The sequence below is a fragment of the Balaenoptera ricei genome, chromosome 5 (genome assembly GCF_028023285.1).
Source record: "Balaenoptera ricei isolate mBalRic1 chromosome 5, mBalRic1.hap2, whole genome shotgun sequence".
NCBI lineage: Eukaryota > Metazoa > Chordata > Mammalia > Artiodactyla > Balaenopteridae > Balaenoptera > Balaenoptera ricei.
In genome coordinates, this window is record NC_082643.1 from 3076307 (window position 1) to 3098526 (window position 22220).

At 41.3% G+C, this 22220-nt stretch overlaps 1 protein-coding gene across 15 annotated transcripts in view; it reads left to right on the forward strand.

Annotated features, from left to right (window-relative positions):
- RAPGEF2 (Rap guanine nucleotide exchange factor 2) overlaps positions 1-22220 on the forward strand; it is a 248786-nt gene that overhangs the window by 147779 nt on the left and 78787 nt on the right. Inside the window, exon 1 of one of the 15 annotated variants that reach the window (XM_059922358.1) lies at positions 6045-6743. The exons of 13 other annotated variants lie outside the window; for them this stretch is intronic. In XM_059922358.1, coding sequence (XP_059778341.1) covers positions 6684-6743 — 60 coding nt within the window. In that variant the 5' untranslated portion in view covers positions 6045-6683. Of the gene's footprint in view, positions 1-6044; positions 6744-22220 lie in introns of those variants that run through there. One more of the 15 variants, XM_059922359.1, reaches the window with a different exon arrangement.

Sequence of the window (22220 nt, forward strand, 5' to 3'; positions counted from 1 at the left end):
TCAAGTAATGGTTCCTAGTATTTCTAAAGCCTTCATTTAAATTAAACTCAGGTGTGTATTCAACAGTTATTATGTATCAGGCATAGTGTTGGTGTCTCTCATTTTATTTCATAATTAAATTATTTTAAATAAAGAACCTGAAGTACCTTTTTATTGGTCGAAGTAGAAAAAATAAAAATTCTAGCCCTGATTTCCTCTGTGAGGAGGGTGTGTGGGGGGACCTGTCTGAAGTTCACCCGAGGATGAAACAGATTATGTGAAATGTAGGGATGAATTACGGTGTGAAGAATTTGTCAGATAATCAACTTTTTTTTTTTTTTTTTTAGGAAGGAATCGTAATACTAATGGGATGTTTTGGGTTTAGGAAAAGAGACGTAAAACTTCTGACTGTACCTTGCACAGTTTTGCATTGGCTTGGTGCTCAGTGGGTTTGGTGTGGTCGTGTAGAAAATAGCGCTTTAAAATGTCATTTCTTTGATGAACAATAAAACGTTAGGGTTCAAATTTGTAAAATTTTACGTTTCCAGATATTGAAGAATAAATTCTTCCTGCCTCTCCAACAGATTTTCTCCAACCTCTATAGTTTTTCCTCTGGGGAAGGGAGAAGAGGGAAAAAAATCAACATACGTATAGTGGATAAAGTAAATTATATTAGAAACCTGGAGTTCTATTTTGTGTTCTTCCAAACTACTGACTCTATAATCGCATACACTTTATTTTTCTGGGAAAGATGAATACATTATTTTATTGCTTCCTTGGGTTTTGACCAAGCTTAATTAAATGTTTGTAAAGCACTTGGAGATCTATGGATAAACACTATAGATATTATACATAAATAAACACATATTAATCCTAAATGTGGTTAATAATTACTGAGAAGAACAGACCATTTTTCTCAATTTCATAGTAATTAAAAAGGGCATACTTTAGGTGGAAAAAAGTATAAATGAATACGATGGTTTTAAATTTAGCATGGAAAGGCTTAAGTAATTTCTTGAACTGTGTTATGTAATCTCTGTCTTTTGGGTCATTGTTGCTGATAATTTAGAAGTCATTAGAAGTTCTTAACACAGGCAGAAAGCTGTTATGTGGTCCTTTTTCTAGCTGGATCTATTTAATGCTATTTGCTAAATCTAGATGGTTAAGGAATAGGGTAAATAGAACCAAATTCAGCCGAAGGGTGATTTTTTTCTTATTTGTGTAAAATCTGTAATATGGGATTCTCTTAAATCTTCAGTTCGTATTTTATGTTTGGCATATTATAACCTGGTATAATTGTATTTCATTGTACAAGGTAGTAGGGATAGTAAAATTTCAGTACTGCAATCATGAGTTTTGAAATGTGTAGGCTGTAGGCGTGGAGCCAGGTTGGGAGAGAAATCTCACCAGTCTCAGCCCAGAAAAGCGTCAGTGCCTGAGGATGTGTGACTCTGACTTCATCTCTCAGGGTCCCCGATGAGGTTAGTTTCCTCCTCCAGAGAAGTGACAGGTTTTTCTGCGAAGACAAGCAACGCGAAATCTTCCCCTAAAAGGTCGGCCGCCATCAGCGTGGAGGTGATTTGACTTCACCTTGGAGACAGGTTTCTGTCACGTGGGCCTGTGGGGCATGGGCTGGATGGGTGAAAGTTGTGCAGCTTGATCATTTAGTTCTTGAGTTGCCATTGGCTTTATTTGCTTATGTAGTAAAATACACATAACATTTAAATTTATCATTTTAACCATTTTTAAGTGTCTAGTTCAGTGGCATTAAGTACATTCACCTCATTACGCAACCATCACCACCATCCATTTCCAGAACATTTTCATCTTCCCAGAAGAAGCTCCATACCCATTAAACATGACTCCTCATTCCTCCCAGCCCCTGGCCGCCTCCATTCTCCTTTCTGTCTGTGAAGTTGATTATTCTAGGTACTTCATACAAGTGTAGTCATACAGTGTTTGTCTTTCTGTGACTGAATCATTTCACTTTAGCACAGTGTCTTCAAGGCGTGTCCTTGTTGTAGCTCATTAGAGAATCTTGTTCCTTTTTAAGACCGAATATCCCATTGTACTGATACGTATATACCACATTTTGTTTATGCATTCATTCATAGATGGACGCTTGGGTTGCTTCTAGCTTTTACCTTTTTTTTTTTTTTTTTTTCAAGGTTTTATGTTTTAGAGCAGTTTCAGGTTTACAGCAGAATTGAGAAAAAGGTACAGAGATTTCCCATATATCTCTGCCCCCATGCATAGCCTCACTCACCAGGATAGTACTTTTTTTTTTTATTTTTTTTTTAACCAAGGATGATCCTACATGGACACATCATATTCGTGCAAAGTCCATAGTTTACCTTAGGGTTCACTCTTGGTGTAGTACAGATGGGTTTGGACAAATGTATAATGACGTGTATCCATCATTATAACATCATACAGAGTATTTTCTCTGTGCTCTGCCTGTTCATTCCCAGTGCACCTCCCCTCCCTCCACAACCGCTGATCTTTTACTGTCTCTATAGTTTTGTCTTTTCCAGAATGTCGTGTAGTTGGAATCATACAGTAGGTAGCCTTTGGAGATTGGCTCCATTCACTTAGTCATATGCACTTAAGGTTTCTCTATGTCTTTTCATGGCTTGATAGCTGGTTGCTTTTTTAGTGCTGGATAATATTTCACTGTCTTGACATACCACAGTTTATTTATACATTCACCTACTCAAGGACCTCTTGGTGTGGTTTCCAAGTTTGGGCAGTTATGAATAAAATAGCTATAAATATTCATGTGCAGGTTTTTGCGTGGACATAAGTTTTCAGTTGCTTTGGGTATGTATCAGGGAGTGGGATTGCTGGATCATCAGGTAGAAGTATGTTTATCTTTGTAAGAAACCACCACACGGCCTTCCAACGTGGCTGCACCATTTTGCATTCCCATCACCAATGAGTGAGAGTTCCTGTTGCTCCACATCCTCGCCAGCATTTGGTGATGTCAGTGTCTGGGGGTTTGACCGTCCTAATAGGTGAACAGTGGCACCTCGTTATTGTTTTGATTTGCATTGCCCTGATGACGTATGGTGTGGAGCGTCTTTTCATGTCCTTATTTGCCATGTGTGTATCTTCTTTAGTGAGGTTTCTATTAAGGTCTTTGGCCCATTTTTAACTCAAGTTTTGTCTTATTGTTGAGTTTTAAGAGCTCTTTGTATATGTTGGATAAGAGTCCTTTATCAGATGTCTTTTGCAAATATTTTTTCCCAGTCTGTGGCTTGTCTTCTAGTTCCCTTAATATTGTCTTTCACAGAGCAGAAGTTTTTAATTTTAGTGAATCCAGCTTATCGATTATTTCTTTCATGCATCATGTTTGGTGTTGTATCTAAAAAGGCATCACCGTACTCAAGGTCGTCTACGTTTCCTCTTATTATCTTGTAGGAGTTCTATAGTTTTGCGTTTTACATTTAGGTCTGTGATCCATTTTGAGTTAATTTTTGTGGATGGCGTAAGGCCTGTTTCTAGATGATGATGATGATGATTTTTGCGTGTGGATGTCCATTTGTTCCAGCACCATTTGTTGAAGAGACTCTCTTTGCTCTATTATATTGCCTTTTCCCTTTGTCAAAGAACAGCACTGTTCACTTTTAAGTAATTCATTTGTCCGTTATAGAAAAACGTTTGGGATTTTTTTTTGTCAGGGACTGGTTTACAAGATCAAATATGGTCTTGCTAATGTCCATTCCCAGTCACTGGGGATCTCATTCATTCCAACAGTGTTGATTGTGTAGAACACGTAGCGTGCTACGCACTGCAAGTCCAGTGGCGCGCAGGCACGCACGGTGCCAGCCGTGAAGGAGAGGGGTGTGCAGCAGGGGAAGAGCAAACACTAACTGCACAGAATCTCGTGATTAAGCATGAACTCACGGCATGACGGGAAAAGTGATATACCACACGATGGTAGTTTTGAGGGCATTTCACCAGTGTGTTTTGAGGGGTGGAGTAGGACTCTGTCAGGAAAGGGAAGGTGAGGGAGAGTTCAAGGCAGAGGAAATAACATGTGAAAAGGTCCTCTTGCCCATTCAAGGAAGCAAGAACAGCTGAGGTGACCTGAGGGTCTGAGTGTGCGGTGAGTCTTGAAGACATGCAGGTCTTGCAGATACCACAAGAGTTTTAGTCTGTGCGCTGAGATCAGTGGGAAGCCATGCGTGTGTCTGGGTTTGAAAAGGGGGCTCAATGGATTCAGATGAAATGACCAGAGTTTAGTTTTTTAAAGATCTCAGAGGCAGTCTGTTAAATGGGTTGAGTGGACGAGGTCAGAACTGAATCCAGACAGTTCAATAAGGAGACTTTTTGCAGTTTTCGCGGCAAAAAATAGTGATCGGAGTGGGATGGTAGCAGCGGAGATGGAGAGAAATCTGAATTGTAGAGAAGGTAGAGACGTCATTAGTGGGATACTGTGACGGATCGGATGTGGAGAAGGGTGTTAAGGGTGACTTGTCGATGTCTCAGGCATTATAACAGGACCGTGGTGGTCCTTCATTTGAGAGGGCGGTGCGGTGAGGGAGTGATGGAGCCAAAGTAGGTGGTTCCTCAGAGGTTTGGGTGTGAAGTGGGGAAGAGGTCAGACAGTAGCCACAGGAGAAGGTAGGATCTCGGCAAGGTTTCTGGTTTTGGTTTTGTTTCTGAGATGGGAGAGACCTAACATATTTAAAAGTGGAGAACCTCTAGTTGTGGGCACGAGGTTGAGTGGATGATATAGGAAGTCTATGGAAGGGGCATGCTGGGGGGAGCAGGATCCCAAACAGAGATGTGGAGGGTCTGGGGCTGCCTTCAGATGTGAGGGGAGACGAAAGAGAGTAAGTGGTGTGGGAGCCGGCTTAGGGGGCAGCAGTCACGGGCAGCTCCAAAGTCAGTTACTCAAGTGCCTAGATTTTCCATATCTATTTTCGATTGTGGATACCATTTATAGATAGATGCGACCATGAGAAACGGACCAGGGCTTCCAAGCTAAAATGTCAACAGTAGTGCTGTCTTTTCAAATAACCTGCTAACCCGGGTGGAGTTCATTCAGTGTCTGTGGTAGAATTACACAACCTTATTAAATTTCAACTTTCTACCTGTAAAAGAAGTTTGATTTGGTTTTTTAAAAAAAGCCTGAGCGGGTTTATTTTGATATTATTTGCAAGGTGCTATGTGTGTGTGCCCGCGTGTGTGTATGGGTGTTTGTGAAAAATCACATCTTCTAAATTTATACAAAGCTTGCATTTTGTGAATTTTTGGTGGGTACTTGTTTCCTATAGCACGGTGATATTCGAGGGTAGGGAAGAGGTCACAGCCATCCTTGTTTCTTCCCCTTGGTGAAAAATCATATTTTAGTTCAAAGCTGTTCAAGTGAGTCCTTGCTCTGCTTTCCCACCCTGTCTTCAGAGATATTATTTGGAGTCAGCAATCAATGGATTCCATCCCTCTGAGACTTGCTTAACCTACAGCCGCTGATAAAACACAGGCAAGAGCTCGTTACTTTATCTGAATTGTCCATTGCTACCTTAATGAGTGAAATGGTTAAGTAGAGGAGGGGGCGAGCCTTAAGGAATGTGTGTACCGTTTGAGCTGAATATTTCAGTGTATATAGGGAGAGGGAGGGCGAGAGAGAAATCCACTTACATCACTAGAACTGCATTGAGTGTGAGCCTTGCAGGTTAAGAGACTCCAGTGTCTTGCTTTCTGCAGGAAGCAGCAATGCCGCCTGTTTCCTAAGAGGAATTTTTTATTTAGAAAAGGAAGCTTTTTTCTCTCTACCCAGGAAATGGCTTTCCTTGTGCGTTGCTATGCCAACTGCCTGCAGCCATGGTCCTCCAAAGTAAGCACAATAATGTAATTATATCGGTGTATTGCCTTCAGACTCATGCTTCTCAAGACTGTGTGTGTGCATGTGCCGTGTTTCTGTGAGTGACTCTTTTGCTGGCAGTCATGCTTGTGTTGAGTGTAAGGGACAGGCATCATTAGATCAAATGTCCATCAGTGTCGTGCCGCTGAGATTAATTGTGCGAACCTGGTTAGCGGGGTGGGACAGAGATCACCGGTCACCGCTCCGTCAGCATCACTGGCAACCAGGGAAGAGGTCCCGGTTCACACGCTCTGCCCTGGTTCTTCCTTTCTTTCTCTTTCTCCTTTCTCCCGTGGTCGAAGGGGTCCGTACGTGTGATTGCAAATGAGACGAGAGTATTAACAATGCTTGGCTGAGTGCTGAAGACCGGTTCCTCCACCGCCCTGACTAAGATCATTCTGTAGGAAGCCTTTTGGAGGGGAGTCTCTGTGTGCAGTCAGCCATTTTAGCTTTTTTTTTTTTTTTTTTCTTTTTTCTTCCCCCTTTTCTTTTGCCTCTCGTTCTCCAGTCTCAGAAATGATCTTGTTCTCCGGGAGGACTGAGAGCTGGGTAAGGTTTCCTCAGTCTCGTCGTAGCCGGAGGTGGCTAGAGTTTCAGTGTTATAAAAATGGAGACCGGCAGGGTCGTGCGGATGCCTTGTCTGGTCCACCAGTGTGAGGGTTTTCAGCTCACCGGCAGTGAGACTTGAAGCTGCAGCTGGCTCTCCTCCTCCTCTTTTTTTTCTTTCTTTCTTTTTCATTTTTCTTTTAACTCGGTGCTGTCATTGGGGTGGCTTGGCACCCACGAGAGACCGGTGCATGATGTGTAAACTCAGTCCAGCATATGTTTCTTCATTATGAAGCCACTAGCAATCCCAGCTAAGCATGGAGTTGTGGGCCAGCAGGAGAAGCATTCAGTAAGTACCTCCAGCGCCGCTGTGCTGGGCTTCCACCTTGCGTCATAGAGAACGGCTTTAAAATGGGGGTGATCGCTGTGTCTCTTCAGGGGAGGCATGTTCTTTAGAGGGCCTGAGAGTCTGCTTGGAGGAGGGAGGGTGAGCTACAGCTGGCTTGTTCTTCCAGTTTTGCCGTGATTTAACCGTTTTTTTTTTTCAACAAGACCAGCAGTCCATTTAAAGCAAGATCACAAACATTGTGAAGCACTGGACGGCTGATTTTTATAATCAGAAATTAAAACTTGGCAATTCGGCTTTAACTTAGCACTCGAATAGTTTCTTAAAGATATTTGTACCGCTGAATTTAATGAGAGATCATGAAAAGGTTACCGGGAACAGGCGTCTGTAGTACGGAATTCACATGTAGGCTTGAAGGAGGGAGGAGAGCTTGGGTTATTGATTTGCTAATAAAACCATCAGTGGGACTCATCTGACTTCTTAACGTGAATTAACAGGTGATGAGAACACAGAATTCTTTTCTTTTTTTAATGCCACAAGTATCGCTTCTTTATAATTGATCCCATGAGTCAGCTCTGCATTTGTCACGCTGAAATCCCACAGGCAGCTCCTGCTGTTTGTGAGAAACACTTTTCTATGGTTAATACCAAGTCCGAGCCTCCTGTTCCAGGAATGTGCGTTCTCACTTTGCTGCCTTTATATCACCATGTTGGAAGTTTTCTGCCATCACACTAATTCATATGTGTGTGTCATATATATATATATATATATTTAAATGTCTCAAATGAAAATGCATATATTTAAGCAGCTTATATAGTAGTTAGTCTAAGTATTTTTAAAATGCCTATTTTTATATTCTGGCATCTTAGCAAGTACTCTATTAGGGTGTAGGAATTATCTTTTATGTATACTGAAAAGATTGAGATGTTCAACTCTGAAAATGGAGATAAATCGCTGAGGCTTTGAACATTTATAGACAGAAGACCATGAATTAGAATATTTAGATGCCTAGGTTTATGGATCTAATTTGGTTTTGTTCACCATCACGAACAGAACTGTTAACTAAATCCGAGAGGTTTTTCTCAGATGAAGCTGCCCATAAGGCATCACCCTACGCGCCCAGAGGGTGGTGGGATGTTCCCGGGCAGTGGCTGTGTTGCAGGCGTGTTGGGATGCAGGACTTGGCGCCCAGCCCCCTCGTAATGAGATCCTTGTGGTACCTCGCTAATGAAATCTCTCCGGATCAGATCCCAAAAAAAGACCAGCCTTATACTTAATTTCACTAATAATAAGAAAGGTTGTTGTAGAGAAGTTCTACTCGGGTTAGATTTTAGTAACGGGGCCCCTGACGTGAAGGTCCTCCGCACTCGGGATTTTTCCCAGGGACCAGTAAGGTGTGTTACTTAAACTGCACTTGAGGAACCTCAGAAGCAAAGTTCAGATCACAGGCTCTTTGTTTACCTTTTTCACATGTCCTTTCTCAGAGTGGGGGGAGGGGCTTACTGAAATGAGTAATAATATAATTTTAATGAACAAAGAAAATAGTTTACTGGCGGGGGAGGAAAAAGTAGGACTAGATTTACGAAAAGGAGCAGTTGGGGCAGGTAATACCAAACAGTGTGTAGACGCCTATTCCATAAAGCGTATTTATTTCCTAACAAGTGCTTTACGTTTTAGTGAATTCCAGGGTAATGCTTTGACAAAAGTAACCCCAGCCATAAAATAGCTTTGAGTCAAGTGATATCTAGAAAGCGTGTCAGTGGTATCTCCCACCGTATTTCTGTTACAAATTGAAGTCCTGGAGTTCGCCGCCCAGATTATCCTCTGGGGCAGGGTTGTCAGTTGGTGCCCTCAGGATCTTGCTACATGCTCCTTGTTGCTGAGACCTTTGGTTATGTAGACTTTGCTGGTTAATGAGCAGACCTTTAAGGCCTTAATTTTATGCAGGAGGTGAAAAGGAGAGCAGTGTCCCAGCTCTCACGTAGTAGGTGACTCAGTAAATAGCTGTTGAGCAGACATGAGTGGGACACCCCTCTTTTGACCTATGAGGCTTTATGAGGATAATGTCAGAGCTCATTTTAAATGCGTGAAGTTTGGTAACGTCACAAATAACTTCCATTTTCGCCTCTTGGAAAAGTTTGTGGCTTTTTAAGTGGCTTTGCTTCTTTTTTTTTTTCCCTAAAATTTTATTTATTTATTTATTTATTTATTTTAACATCTTTATTGGAGTATAATTGCTTTACAATGGTGTGTTAGTTTCTGCTTTATAACAAAGTGAATCAGTTATACATATACATATGTTCCCATATCTCTTCCCTCTTGCATCTCCCTCCTTCCCACCCTCCCTATCCCACCCCTCTAGGTGGTCACAAAGCACCGAGCTGATCTCCCTGTGCTATGCGGCTGCTTCCCGCTAGCTATCTATTTTACGTTTGGTAGTGTATATATGTCCATGCCACTCTCTCACCCTGTCACATCTCCCCCCTCCTCCTCCCCATATCCTCAAGTCCATTCTCTAGTAGGTCTGTGTCTTTATTCCCGTCTTACCACTAGGTTCTTCATGCCCTTTTTTTTTTCCCTTAGATTCCATATATATGTGTTAGCATACTGTATTTGTTTTTCTCTTTCTGACTTACTTCACTCTGTATGACAGACTAACTCCATCCACCTCACTACAAATAACTCAATTTCGTTTCTTTTTATGGCTGAGTAATATTCCATTGTATATATGTGCCACATCTGCTTTATCCATTCATCTGTCGATGGACACTTAGGTTGCTTCCATGTCCTGGCTATTGTAAATAGAGCTGCAATGAACATTTTGGTACATGACTCTTTTTGAATCATGGTTTTCTCAGGGTATACGTCCAGTAGTGGGATAGCTGCTCAATGTCACTAATCATTAGAGAAATGCAAATCAAAACTACAGTGAGGTATCATCTCACACCGGTCAGAATGGCCATCATCAAAAAATCTAGAAACAATAAATGCTGGAGAGGGTGTGGAGAAAAGGGAACCCTCTTGCACTGTTGGTGGGAATGTAAATTGATACAGTCACTATGGAGGTTCCTTAAAAAACTAAAAATAGGCTTTGCTTCTTTGACTACGGAAGTGAGTGAGATACTAAAAGGAACAACATTGAATCGGGGGCTTTTTTTGAAGCTGTGGTTGAGCAGGGGTAAACTCAGTTTTTCTACTTCGTGAGAACCTTTCAGATCTCACGGGCTTTTATTCTTTCCCTGTTGAGCGCCGTGCGTTCTCTCAGATGCTGGCGCTTAATAGGTGCACAGTAAACACTGCTGACTTTCTCATCTGAATGAATTTGGGTTCGTGAAGCCCCATGTACCCTTCACACTAGTGCCTTGTATACGTTTTGTCACCTCTCCTCCCTGTCCTGGTTCCACCTGGCCAGGTGTGAACACCTGTGCGTCGCCGAGACGGCCCCCAGCACCGGGCTCTGTTCTCACCGCCGCCTGGCGCTCAGTCTGTCTCCAAGGGAGCCTTGTGATTTGGGAGCTTTTGACAATAAAAGGAGATTATTAACATTTAAAAAAATGTATGCTAAGACTACATTTCAAAAAGACTGCTCTGGAACACTAGTGGCACAGACTGTTCATAGATGTTACACAAGAAAAGTTGCACAGGCTTAGGAAGTTGGGGGAAACCTGGGGGTGACAGGAAAGGGCCGTTGCTCTGTTTACCGGCTGTTCCGTGTTCTACCCGCCCCCCTGCCTTTTTGCCCACCTCAGATGAGCTGGCGGGAGGAGGGTGCCTTCAGCGTGCTTCTGAAAGTTGTGCGATACACGATGACTTAGAAACTTCGTAAATGTTTTACATGAATCACTTAAAATAAATCAACTTGGTATTATCAAACTGATCATCTAGTTGTCCTTTGCACATTTTATAGAAATTATTGATATATGTAGCGCGTTGTCCTTACAATAAATGAGACTTCAGTCATGATGAAATGATGATTTTTAAAAAGTGGTTTATGTAAGAAAATGCCTACTTAAATGCAGGGCATAAACAGCAATAGCTATCATTTATTGAGTGCTTATTGTATGACAGGCACTATACTACATATTATCTGAATTATCACAACAACCCTTTAAAGAAAGATTTATTATCACCTTTTTAGAGGTGATGAAAATGAGGCTTCGCGAGATTAAGAAATACCTTTTTCCCAGGCCTGTAGGCGGTGGAATCATCCCTGGAGCCCAGGTGTGTCTGATTTCACAGCCCTGCTTTAACCACCACCCTGTACTGCTTCTCCTTCTGTGGCCAAATTTAGTCTAAATCAGGTGTTTGGATTGTATACGTATCAGAGCTGATGTTAATTATTGGAATACACGACTTGAAAAAAATGCTTTTCTTTGGCTACTCTCGTTTATCCTGGTATGTGTGACATTCCAAGTTCATATAAAAGGGCAACACGGGCTTCCCTGGTGGCGCGGTGGTTGAGAATCTGCCTGCCAGTGCAGGGGACACGGGTTCGAGCCCTCGCCTGGGAAGATCCCACATGCCGCGGAGCAACTGGGCCCGTGAGCCACAACTACTGAGCCTGCGCGTCTGGAGCCTGTGCCCCGCAGCAAGAGAGGCCGCGACAGTGAGAGGCCCGCGCACCGCGATGAAGAGTGGCCCCTGCTCGCCGCAACTAGAGAAAGCCCTCGCACAGAGACGAAGACCCAACACAGCCAAAAATAAATAAGTAAATAAAATTTTAAAGAAATCTATTTATAAAAAAAAAAAGGGCAACAATATCATGATCAAAATTATTTTACAAACTTAAAAAAAAATAGTTTTATAGAATGATTTGATAGATGCAGTCAGTAAGCTTCTGTCCTTTTTGATGTGCTCTTGAGGCTTGCGTTGGGATGATAGGAATAGGTGCCATTTAGCCCAGTTCCTTCTTCCTCCGGCTCTTCTGTGTCTGGCCCTGGCGTGTACCTTCTCATGTTTAATTGCTGCTTAACTCTTTAGGCATAAACTTGATGCCCGTACTTCCTCTGCGCCCTTTGTAACTTCAGACGGCCTGACCGTGGCCGCCTGTGCTCCGCGGGCAGCCCTGAGCCTGGCGGTTCCACGTCCCCGTTTCTGCCTCGGTAGAGTCTGCATCTGCCACCGAGCCCGACTTCTGCTCACGACCACCTCTCTGAAGTCCACGCTGGCCGTGGCTCGTCTGTAGCCACAGGTCATCGTTTCATGAGTCTGAGTTCCTACTGGTCACCGAGGACCTCTGTAATCTACATTCTCTCGCTTAGGAGCATATTTTTTTCCCAGCTGTGCTCTTTTCGCTTAGGACAAGGTGCTCTGATTACAGATGCTAAGGGCTCCTTTTCTTTTCCGATTTCTCAGCCTGCAGTGTTCTGTGCTTGACTTTCATTTGCTCCTTGTTTCTGTTCATATTTATCTCTGCTTCCTCTGAATAATGATTTAGTGCCACTTAATATGTAAGTCTTCATTTTATTAATTGTTGTAATTGCTTTGGTCTCTGCGGTGAGATGAGACATCGTATCTGGAGTGAATTCTCCCCCTTCCTCGTACCAGGTGTGAAGAATATGGTTGGAATTCAGAACTGGTTATCAACTGTTAAGAGTACAGAATAGAGAAGGCTTTTCTAGGATGGAAGAATAGCAAGTGAGGGTCCACGGATATGAGGAATTAGAAGGTTATGAGAAAAACAATGAGATCATCGCTATTGGAATGGATTATGTCAGCGAGAGTAGGTCAATACAGGTGACAGAGAGGAAGGCGTTAGGACACTTGACAAATTAATGGCTATAATATGAAGATCCAGCGAAGGAGTGTCACCTCCTCCTCCCCCCCCACCCCCCTCCTGTCTTTAACTAGAAAAGATTCAAGGAAACTCAATTTTGAAAAAATTGCTTTCATCCTACCATGACAATCTGACCTTGTCTGTAAACATTGGGTAGAGTGTCTTTTTAATATAATTTGATTGATGCATTTTCCTTAGCAGGGTAGAAAATAGCACCAAGATTAATCGTAGGTGTTAAGTTACACCTCTTTTGGGTTAAGACTCTACCTCTTCTTTATCTGATCTTTATTTTGTCTATTATGACAGATATATTTCCTGAGATGAAATAAACTATCTCTTGGGGAGGTTTTCCACTGTGCTAGCTAACAAGAGGCCTGAGAGGAAGCAATATCCTATTGTTTTATTCAAGGACAAGGTCATCTTGCCTTGGATTTGGGCCAAGAAACCCTGGCAACAAATAATAGATCTTTTTACCCTGTTAGAAGTAAAGAAATATGTTTTAAGAACTTGCCAACGCATTGCATACACAACTTGCATGTATAAGATTGAAAAAAGCTCTATCCCATTGTAGGACATATTAAAGAAGAATCCTTACTTTTAGTCAAAAGAAGAAGCATAGTTTCCATCCTTGCTTTTAAACATTGTTTGGTAATGATCGATTTAAATATAGACTACATAAAAATAAAATCAATTAAGATTAGTTGGAAAAGAGAATGATCAATTAAAAAAAAGAATACTCAAAATGCATCTTATTAGACTATCAAGTATTTCTTCTTTAACTATTTAATCATAGTAAGGCTAAAGTTACAGTTTTAATTCTCGTTTAAAATATCATACTTTATATGTTTGAAATACTGATATTAAATTTAAACCAAAGTAAATACTCTGTAAATTTGGTCATGTAGATATAATTATCCCTGAAATTTCTTTAGTCCATTTCCTTGATTTTAGGCCTGACCATACTCTTAAATATTTTATTCAGGTAATCTGTTTAAGAATCCTTTCAAGAGTGATGGATGAGTTTCCTTCTTTTTTCCTGTGCTTAATAATCATGTAAAAATTATTTTTATTTAATTTAAATCCTTAATGAAGTACCTTTTAGTGCTTACTTTATGTACCTAGTGAAAAAAAAGGCAACTTAACTACTGTCAGGTCTGTAGCAATCTTCTCTAAACTTTTGAAAACTTTTCCTACTTAGATCAAATGACCATTTTATCTTTATCCATATATTTTATTTGGATTATGATTTAGTTATGAGCTTTTAAAGTTTTTTTTAAAACAAAAGAAAATGAGTGTCGTTATATACATAGAGGTATACTCGTGAGGGAGAGTGGGGTGCAAGTGTGTGTGTGTGTGTGTGTGTGTGATTTAAATGAAAGTTAGTTAATGTCCTCAAGGTCTCTGTTAATTTCCTTGTCCTAAGATCTTTGCTTTCTCTGACGTCCTTATTTCTCTTCATCATTAAGAAATGGTCTTTATTTTCGGAGGTCTGACTGACACATGCTTGTGATTGTTTCCATGTACGGTATTAAAATGCCAGGGCTATTAGTACTATCTTAGGTGTTACACAGAACGAGTTAAATAAAAGTGTCTATTTTGGGGAACATAGATAAGAAGCTTGTTCAAAAACATACAAGAGACCATAAATGCACATTTACACGCTAAAGCACGTAAAGAAATGATGCAAGAGAACACTTGCACCAAAGCATCACATAGAGTGTAGCACACACGCTGGCCTCTCGGGCCCTTGGTCCCTGCCCCTCCCTTTCCTGCTGGTCTAGAAACACCCTGGCCACACAGAACTGGTCACTTGTCAACCTCTGCCATTTCTTCTTGTTGACCAGACCTCCAGCGTGGGCCTTTTATGTTAGTTATGCTGTGTTTCTCTCTCTCTCTCTCTCTCTCTCTCTATATATATATATATATACACATGGCGTGTGTGTATATGATACATAATGATCTTATTTACTTGTAGTCTGTGATAATGTCATATCCGCATAATGTATCGGTCAACCCCCAATCAGTTGTTCTTCTGTCAAGTCATTATACACATATTCCCTACGTGCTTCAAATCTCCTCACTTCATATCAGTATACAAGATCCTCTTTATCACTTACACTACCTGCTCATTATAAAGGCTGTTCTCAGAGACATCATAGGCATGGACTCACTTTACAGTTTTTGATCAATAAAGTGACAATCTGAAAAACACTTCTGAGTTAGTAAGGTACATGTTCTTCTTTAGTGAACTCCGAAGAAGTACATTACTGGTTTATAATGTTGACTTGGTCTGATTATAAAATAAAACATACCCCCCTTATGTGTGCATGTATTTCATGCATATGTGTGTGTGTTTGTGTAAACATGATTAATCCAGAATCTCATCTCTAATTTAGGTATGTAGAAAAAGCTAGAATTCTGTAATGTATTGATAGAGGGTAATTTTCAGGGATGTCTGAAAACATGTGTAATCTCCTCTGATAACCATTTTATTTTCTTACAGCTCTAATTTAAAGATCTTAAAAATACAGATCATGATGGGGGCACCTTATTATGGGTTATCTCCGATAGGTGAATATTTCACTAATTTTAAGTTCTAGCGCACAACTTCACACCTTTCATAATAAAAGACAGTGAAACACGGCTGTAAAAAAGACGTAGAATTGTAACCTTTGATTGTCTCTATTCTGCTAGAAAAAAAAGAATGGGTTCAACCTGACATTTTTACTCTAAGTTTTAATAGTGAAAGCGCTCTCTTTTTTACTTTTCTCAGTAATTAAGAAAAATTTGGAGTTAAGTGGGAGTGTCGTGGCATGTAGTTTTTCTGAGTTTTCTGAAACCGAGAAGTTCATAGTACCTTTAATATTGGTGAAAAAGATTGCTTCAGGTTGTCAGTAAGGATCTGGAAGGCTTCTGTAGTCACCGGGCCTACAGTGTCTGGGTTGGTGGGGACGGAGCGAGGTTGGCAGAAGTTGAATGGTGAGCACAATTTACATGTCAGGTTTCCAGTAACTGAGAATGTGAAGGATGAAATTAACTTTTTCTTTATGGCTAATTAATCTTAGACTTACTTGTTTTCTTAAAAGTATACTTTTCTTTTCTTTTTTTTTTTTTTTTTTAATTTTATTTATTTATTTATTTATTTGTTTATTTATGGCTGTGTTTGGTCTTCGTTTCTGTGCGGGGGCTTTCTCTAGTTGTGGCAAGCGGGGGCCACTCTTCATCGCGGTGCGCGGGCCTCTCACCATCGCGGCCTCTCTTGCTGCGGGGCACAGGCTCCAGACGCGCAGGCTCAGTAGCTGTGGCTCACGGGCTCAGTTGCTCCGCGGCATGTGGGATCTTCCCAGACCAGGGCTCGAACCCGTGTCCCCTGCATTAGCAGGCAGATTCTCAACCCCTGCGCCACCAGGGAAGCCCCTAAAAGTATACTTTTCTTATTTTAAATGGCAATTTAAAAATATGAATATAATACTTTCATATTAACGTATAAGGTCTCCTATTTCTTATTGAAATTCATTCCACTTGTGGAAACAGTCAAATGTCAAAATCATACTACTTTAGGGACAATATTTACCTAAATATAAAACTGTTTTATTTACAAGCGTTACCCTTTGAATAGCTAAGCTAAATTTCAGTGCTTGTTTTGTGTTATGGCTATTTAGGTGTCAGTTTGGTCTGTGGTTTATCCGTTATTAGTTTTGTTCATTATTTATAATTAAAAAAAATACATAGCTATACATGTGTTTATTAAAGAAGAAATAGAAAACAGATGAAGACAAGGACAGAAAAAGAATCACAATTTTACTCCCCAGATAAACCATTGGTAACATTTTGATACATAGCCTCTTATTGTAGAAATGTTGTTTTTTGTTTTTTTTTAAAATTTATTTTATTTATTTATTTTTGGCTGTGTTGGGTCTTCGTTGTGGTGCATGGGCTTCTCATTGCGGCAGCCTCTCTCATCGCGGAGCACGGGCTCTAGGCACGTGGGCTTCAGCAGTTGTGGCACGCAGGCTCAGTAGTTGTGGCTCGTGGGCTCTAGAGCACAGGCTCAGTAGTTGTGGCACACGGGCTCAGCTGCTCCGCAGCATGTGGGATCCTCCCGAACCAGGGCTTGAACCCGTGTCCCCTGCATTGGCAGGCGGACTCCCAACCCTTGGGCCACCAGGGAAGTCCCAGAAATGTTGTTTATATTATACCATAGCATAAAATCTGGCACTGATATTTGTTCTAGATTTCTCCCAACCCCCAAATATATGTAGAAGGTATATTTAAGGACAGCTTATTTAAGAGACACGTTGTAACTATTATGAAGCTTCTATCATGAACTGCTTTGCCTACTTTATAGTTTTAAAGTTTGCCATATAATATACATTAATATGTAACATGATATATGTATTATATATAATGTAGTATATATAATATATACATAAAATTGAGGGAAAAGGTACTTACTTAAAACCTTCTTTAGTTACTTTTAGAATTCCATTCCAATATGGGAAAGAAAGAATCCAGTGTGATTTTAATAAAGTTTGCTGTAGTCATACCATTGTGCTTTTCTTGAAGTGGATGCAAAACTTTAAGATACAAAAAGTCAATATTAAAGTGTCAAAAGAAAAAGAAGTGAACTTTCAAATAGCTTAGCTAAAGAAAATATTGATATAAACACCGGTGACAACATTCCTTTCCTCTTCCCATTCCACTGGATAGCATGTCTTTTACCACTAAAATCCTTTGTGTTCCTTTTAGTTGGGCATATTTCCAGACTTCTTTCCCCTTCATTATCCTGTTTTTGTTTTGCCCTCCTGAAAAAAATTAACAAACTTATATATAAGTAAGATTTAAAGGATGTCTTTGAAGAAGCAAGCATCACAGAAGTTGATAGTAGTGATATTAAATGAAAAGTTCATTTTGCTCTAGAAAAAGAGCTATGGGTAACCTAAATGCCTCTCAGTTTTTTCTCAGAGCAAGAAACTACTTAAGGTCTGTCTTTGAATAGAAGAGGAGAATAGAGGTTGTAGTTCTCATTTAACAAAAGTGTCTTCAATATTAGTGGAATAAAATGTCAAAATAAACTGAGTACTTTTTAAATTAGTAGCTGGTAAGAAGTAAGTCTGTATTGATGTGAAAAGTATCTGGATTAAAAGAAATACATTAAAATTAATGTAAAATTAATTAAAAATTACAGAAAGTTATTAACATTACTCTTGTCCTTTTTTAATCGAAGTTTAATTTTGTCCATTTTGAAATTATATGTTCTACCTATTGCCTTTTGAAAAGAGAAAATTAATAATGAAACAATATATTTTGAATGTTTTCTTGTGGGTTTTATCCAGATTTCTATAAAAGTGATTTTAAAATATGGTTTGAAAATTTTGCCTCTGGTTGGAAGTAACATATATTTAAATGCTGGGTGAGCAGTAAGGCCAACAAAATACATAGGAGGTCCCCGGCAGGAATGTCACTTGTGACTCAAGTAGATGAAGAAGGAAATAAGACTTGAGCTGTGCCACAAACAGGGGTGGGAGACAAGCGAGGTGTAAAGAGAAAAGAAAACGGGGCTGTTAGCAAGGCAAGAAGAATGAGCTGAAGCAGGGAATCGAAAGTGTCTGGGTACAGTTAAGGAACAGTGAGTGGGACTTCCCTGGTGGCGCAGTGGTTGAGAATCCGCCTGCCAATGCAGGGGACACGGGTTCGAGCCCTGGTCCGGGAAGATCCCACATGCCGCGGAGCAACTGGGCCCGTGAGCCACAACTACTGAGCCCGTGAGCCACAACTACTGAGCCCGCGTGCCACAACTACTGAGCCCGCGTGCCACAACTACTGAAGCCTGCACGCCTAGAGCCCGTGCTCCACAACAAGAGAAGCCACCGCAATGAGAAGCCCCGCCCACCGCAGTGAAGAGTAGCCCTCGCTCGCCGCAGCTAGAGAAAGCCCGCGCGCAGCAACGAAGACCCAACGCAGCCAAAAATAGATAAATAAATAAATTTATTTTTTTAAGAAAAGGAACAGTGAGTGGATCAGTGTGCATGGCGTGGCCGGCATGGAGAGGCAGCTGGCGGATGCAGGTTGATGAAGGAGGGGCCTGTGAATGTCAAGTCGGAGAGCTTTGGCCTCGTGCTGTCGACTTATGCAGTAATTAGAAAGCCATCAGCGGTAAAATACAAGGAAATAAAAGTGTGATGTGGGATAACCGTGTTCCTGATTTTGGTTTCTGAAGTCTGGGCTTCGTGTTAGGGCTTCCTTTAGGGCGGCTGGTAGTCACACCATCTGTGTTAATCTGCACGTAGTTGGCTAATCTAAGGCACTGGGGGTTGGTTCACTTGACTTTCAAGGACCCAGGATTTTCTTTTCATTGACTGTAAGGCGGATCCCGGTTTCAAAGATGTTAAAATTAAGAAGGAAACTGTGCGTCTTAGAATCTGTGAAATGTACTACTAGCCACATTAGTATAATGGTGTGCCTAATGTAGCAATGTCTATGTTACAAGAAGAGCAGTGGGCTTATAGTTGTGGAACTAGATGTGCCAGATGACTTGTTTGAGGGAAATGTGTTCTGTGTTTGGTCTTGGGTATTTGAGTGTGAGGAAGTCTTGGCTCCTGTCTTAGACCTGCTCACAGACTAGGAGCAGAGAGAGACCCGCTGACACGTGCCCAGAGTCTTGTGGATGGGGGGCAGGGGACGTGCCGGCAGCTGGAGCCCACCAGGTGCATGAGGTTGGACGTGGGGGGCAAGGGCGTTTCAGGCAGATGCACTTGGAGGTTTTCAGTAGAGCCTCAGAGTCATCCTGATGGAAGAGGAGAAGCCCAAGGCGAAGCGGGGTTGGAGCTGCCCTGCTCTCATATTCAGTGCCAGACTCTCGTCGTTGATAGAATGCTGTTGTTCCTACCCCACAGGAGCCTGAATTCTCAAACACACTGGAATGTTGGGGCTGGCCAGAAAGTTCGTTCGGGCTGTCCCAGCCGTCGTGGGGGGAACCCGAACGAACTTTTTGGCCAACCCGATAACGACCCAGGGATCTGCAGGAGCTCCCAGGACTTATCCGGGGCTGGGTGGGGGGATCTCAGTGAGAACACGATGCTGCTCCCGGTGACCCATCTGTAAACACAACCCAGTGCAGGAAATAGTTTGTACCCGTGGTCATGAAGGCTGTCATCTGACCAGCTGTAACCCTTGTGAAGAAAGTTACACGAAGGGAAGGGATTAATAAGAACTGTAGCCTCGTGAGCAGAGCAAGGCGGCAGAGCCAGGAGCCCGGATCTACGTGCTGGCTTCACCACTCGCCGTGTGATGCTGGCTAAGTGTTGAGCTCTTCTATTACATGGAATCCTCCTGTGTCAAATGGAGATAAATGGCTGTGTGACGACTAGAGGTAAAATCTATGAAGTGCTTAGAGCGATGCACGGCCCATCACAAGCACAGTTCTTAGGTTTTTTAAAGATGTTGTTTATCCAGAAGGTAAGGAAAATTAAATCTGTCGCGCAGGTGGGTCAGAGACTGTGCGTTAGGTTTTCCCTTGGCTTAGATGACGTGTCCTTGAGTTGATTCGCTTTGTTTTCTCTACAGTTCCATACTCAGCAAGCAACCTTCTGTTGATTATTCAATATTAGAGTAAAAAAATAATAGCAATAATGTCATTAGCTAAAGTGGAAGGCTTTCTGTGTTCTTAGGCAGTGTTCTACAATAGAAGTATATCCCCTTTTTATACATGAAGAAATTAAGGCATAGAGCGGTAAAGTAACTTTCCCAAAGTACTACAGCTGATACATGGTGGAGCCAATGGCGGTCTCTCCTTGTACATGCAGACACACACACCCACACACGTGTGCACATGCAGATCTATTTGTGGAAGCTACATGAAATACCTAAATTTGCTTCTCCTACATCGTTGCCAAGGACGGACCAATTCCTTGTTTTCTGTGTGTCCCGTGGATTATAATTCTCATCAGACAGTTTGAGAACAGGTTATTCCTCCCCCTACATTCTGAGTTGATTTTCTTTAGTGTAAGTTTCAAAGGCATTTCTTATGTGTGATGTAGTAACTGCCATTCTTACCATGAAATAGAGAGTGCTTTGATGTTGAAGGAAATAAACCCTTCAAGTTTGGCCAGAATGGCAAGAATACAATTTTGTATTGAAGAATAACTCTTTACATGAAAGTTTTCTCTTGCTAATGCAACTTTTTACAGGAAGGTCACCATGCTTATCTGAGATTTCCCATCTGTATGGTTCTCCGGAGGTCTTTTACAATTACTCTGTTTTTAGACTTGACTATAGAAAAGAATCCTGTTTCCGACTTACTGTTTGGATGATATGATTGCTCTCTTCATTTGTTTCCAGTTAGATAAGTAATTTATAAGGAGCTAATTTTAACATATAGCCAGATGAAAGAGTTTTCTCAGCCAGACAGACTTAGCAACACTGTCTTGGCCATTTAAAATACAGATGTGAATAATAATTAGGTCCATCTTTATTACAATCTTGACATCTCTTTAGCCTTTATCGCTGTAACGCATATTCTTGGGACTGTGGAACATAACGGTAACTTGTAGGGGCTGTACTCTCACGTGGCCATCATGAAGTGACCTGGTATCCAGTGACGATGGTTCTCCTTGCATTAAGAACAGTCTTGTCTTGTAAATAAGTTCATTTGTATCATTCTTTTTTTAGATTACGCATATAGGTGATATCATATGATATTTGTCTTTGTCTGACTTACTTATTTGGGATTAACTTATTTGGGATTGCTATATCTAAAATAGATAACCAACAAGGACCTACTGTATAGCACAGGGGACGCTACTCAATATTTTGTGCTGGCCTATATGGGAAAAGAGTCTGAAAAAGAATAGATACGTGTATATGTGTAACTGAATCACTTTGCTGTACACCTGAATCTAGCACAACATTGTTAATCAACTATGCTCCAATATAAAATAAAAATAAAAATTAAAAAAAAAAAAAAAGAACAGTTTGTCTTGGCTCTGCTACTGGCCCTGGATTCAGTATCCATCCTTTGTAAGGAGGAGGGTGGGCGGGGCCTCCTCATCCTAGGCAGGGTTAGAGAGCATCCTTCAAGGCATATGTATCAAGTACTGGCTGTGTTAGCCATGGATATATTCATTACTACGTATTATTTCTTCTCTCTATTTTGTTCCCTCCTTCAAGTGTTATCCAAAGATGCTGTGGAAAAAAGATACTGCCGTCAGTTGCTTTATAGTAAAGTTAGCGAGTGTCTTTGAAGCGTTAGCCTGAGCCTGAGAGCAAAAGGGATGCACATGAAAGTGTCACGTGCAGCAAAACTCACTTATCACCACTGCCCAGTGCCTGACACCGTCAGGCGTGCTGATGAGGACACTTAAAGCAAAATCCCCCTCATTTCAACTGTGAGCCTTTCCGCATAGTACTAGGAAGGAAGGAACTACTTCAGCTAGCTTTTTTATTTTTACAATAAAATATGTACCGAGACCTTGCTTTGAGTCCTTGTCCTGATGTTGACTAGCTGCGCAGCTACTAGGCAAGTCGTTTTTTTTTCAAATTTATTTATGTATGTATGTATGTATCTATCTATTTATTTTTGGCTGTGTTGGGTCTTCGTTGCTGCGCGCGGGCTTTCTCTAGTTTGCAGCGAGCGGGGGCTACTCTTCGCTGCGGTGCACGGACTTCTCATTGCAGTGGCTTCTCTTGTTGTGGAGCACAGGCTC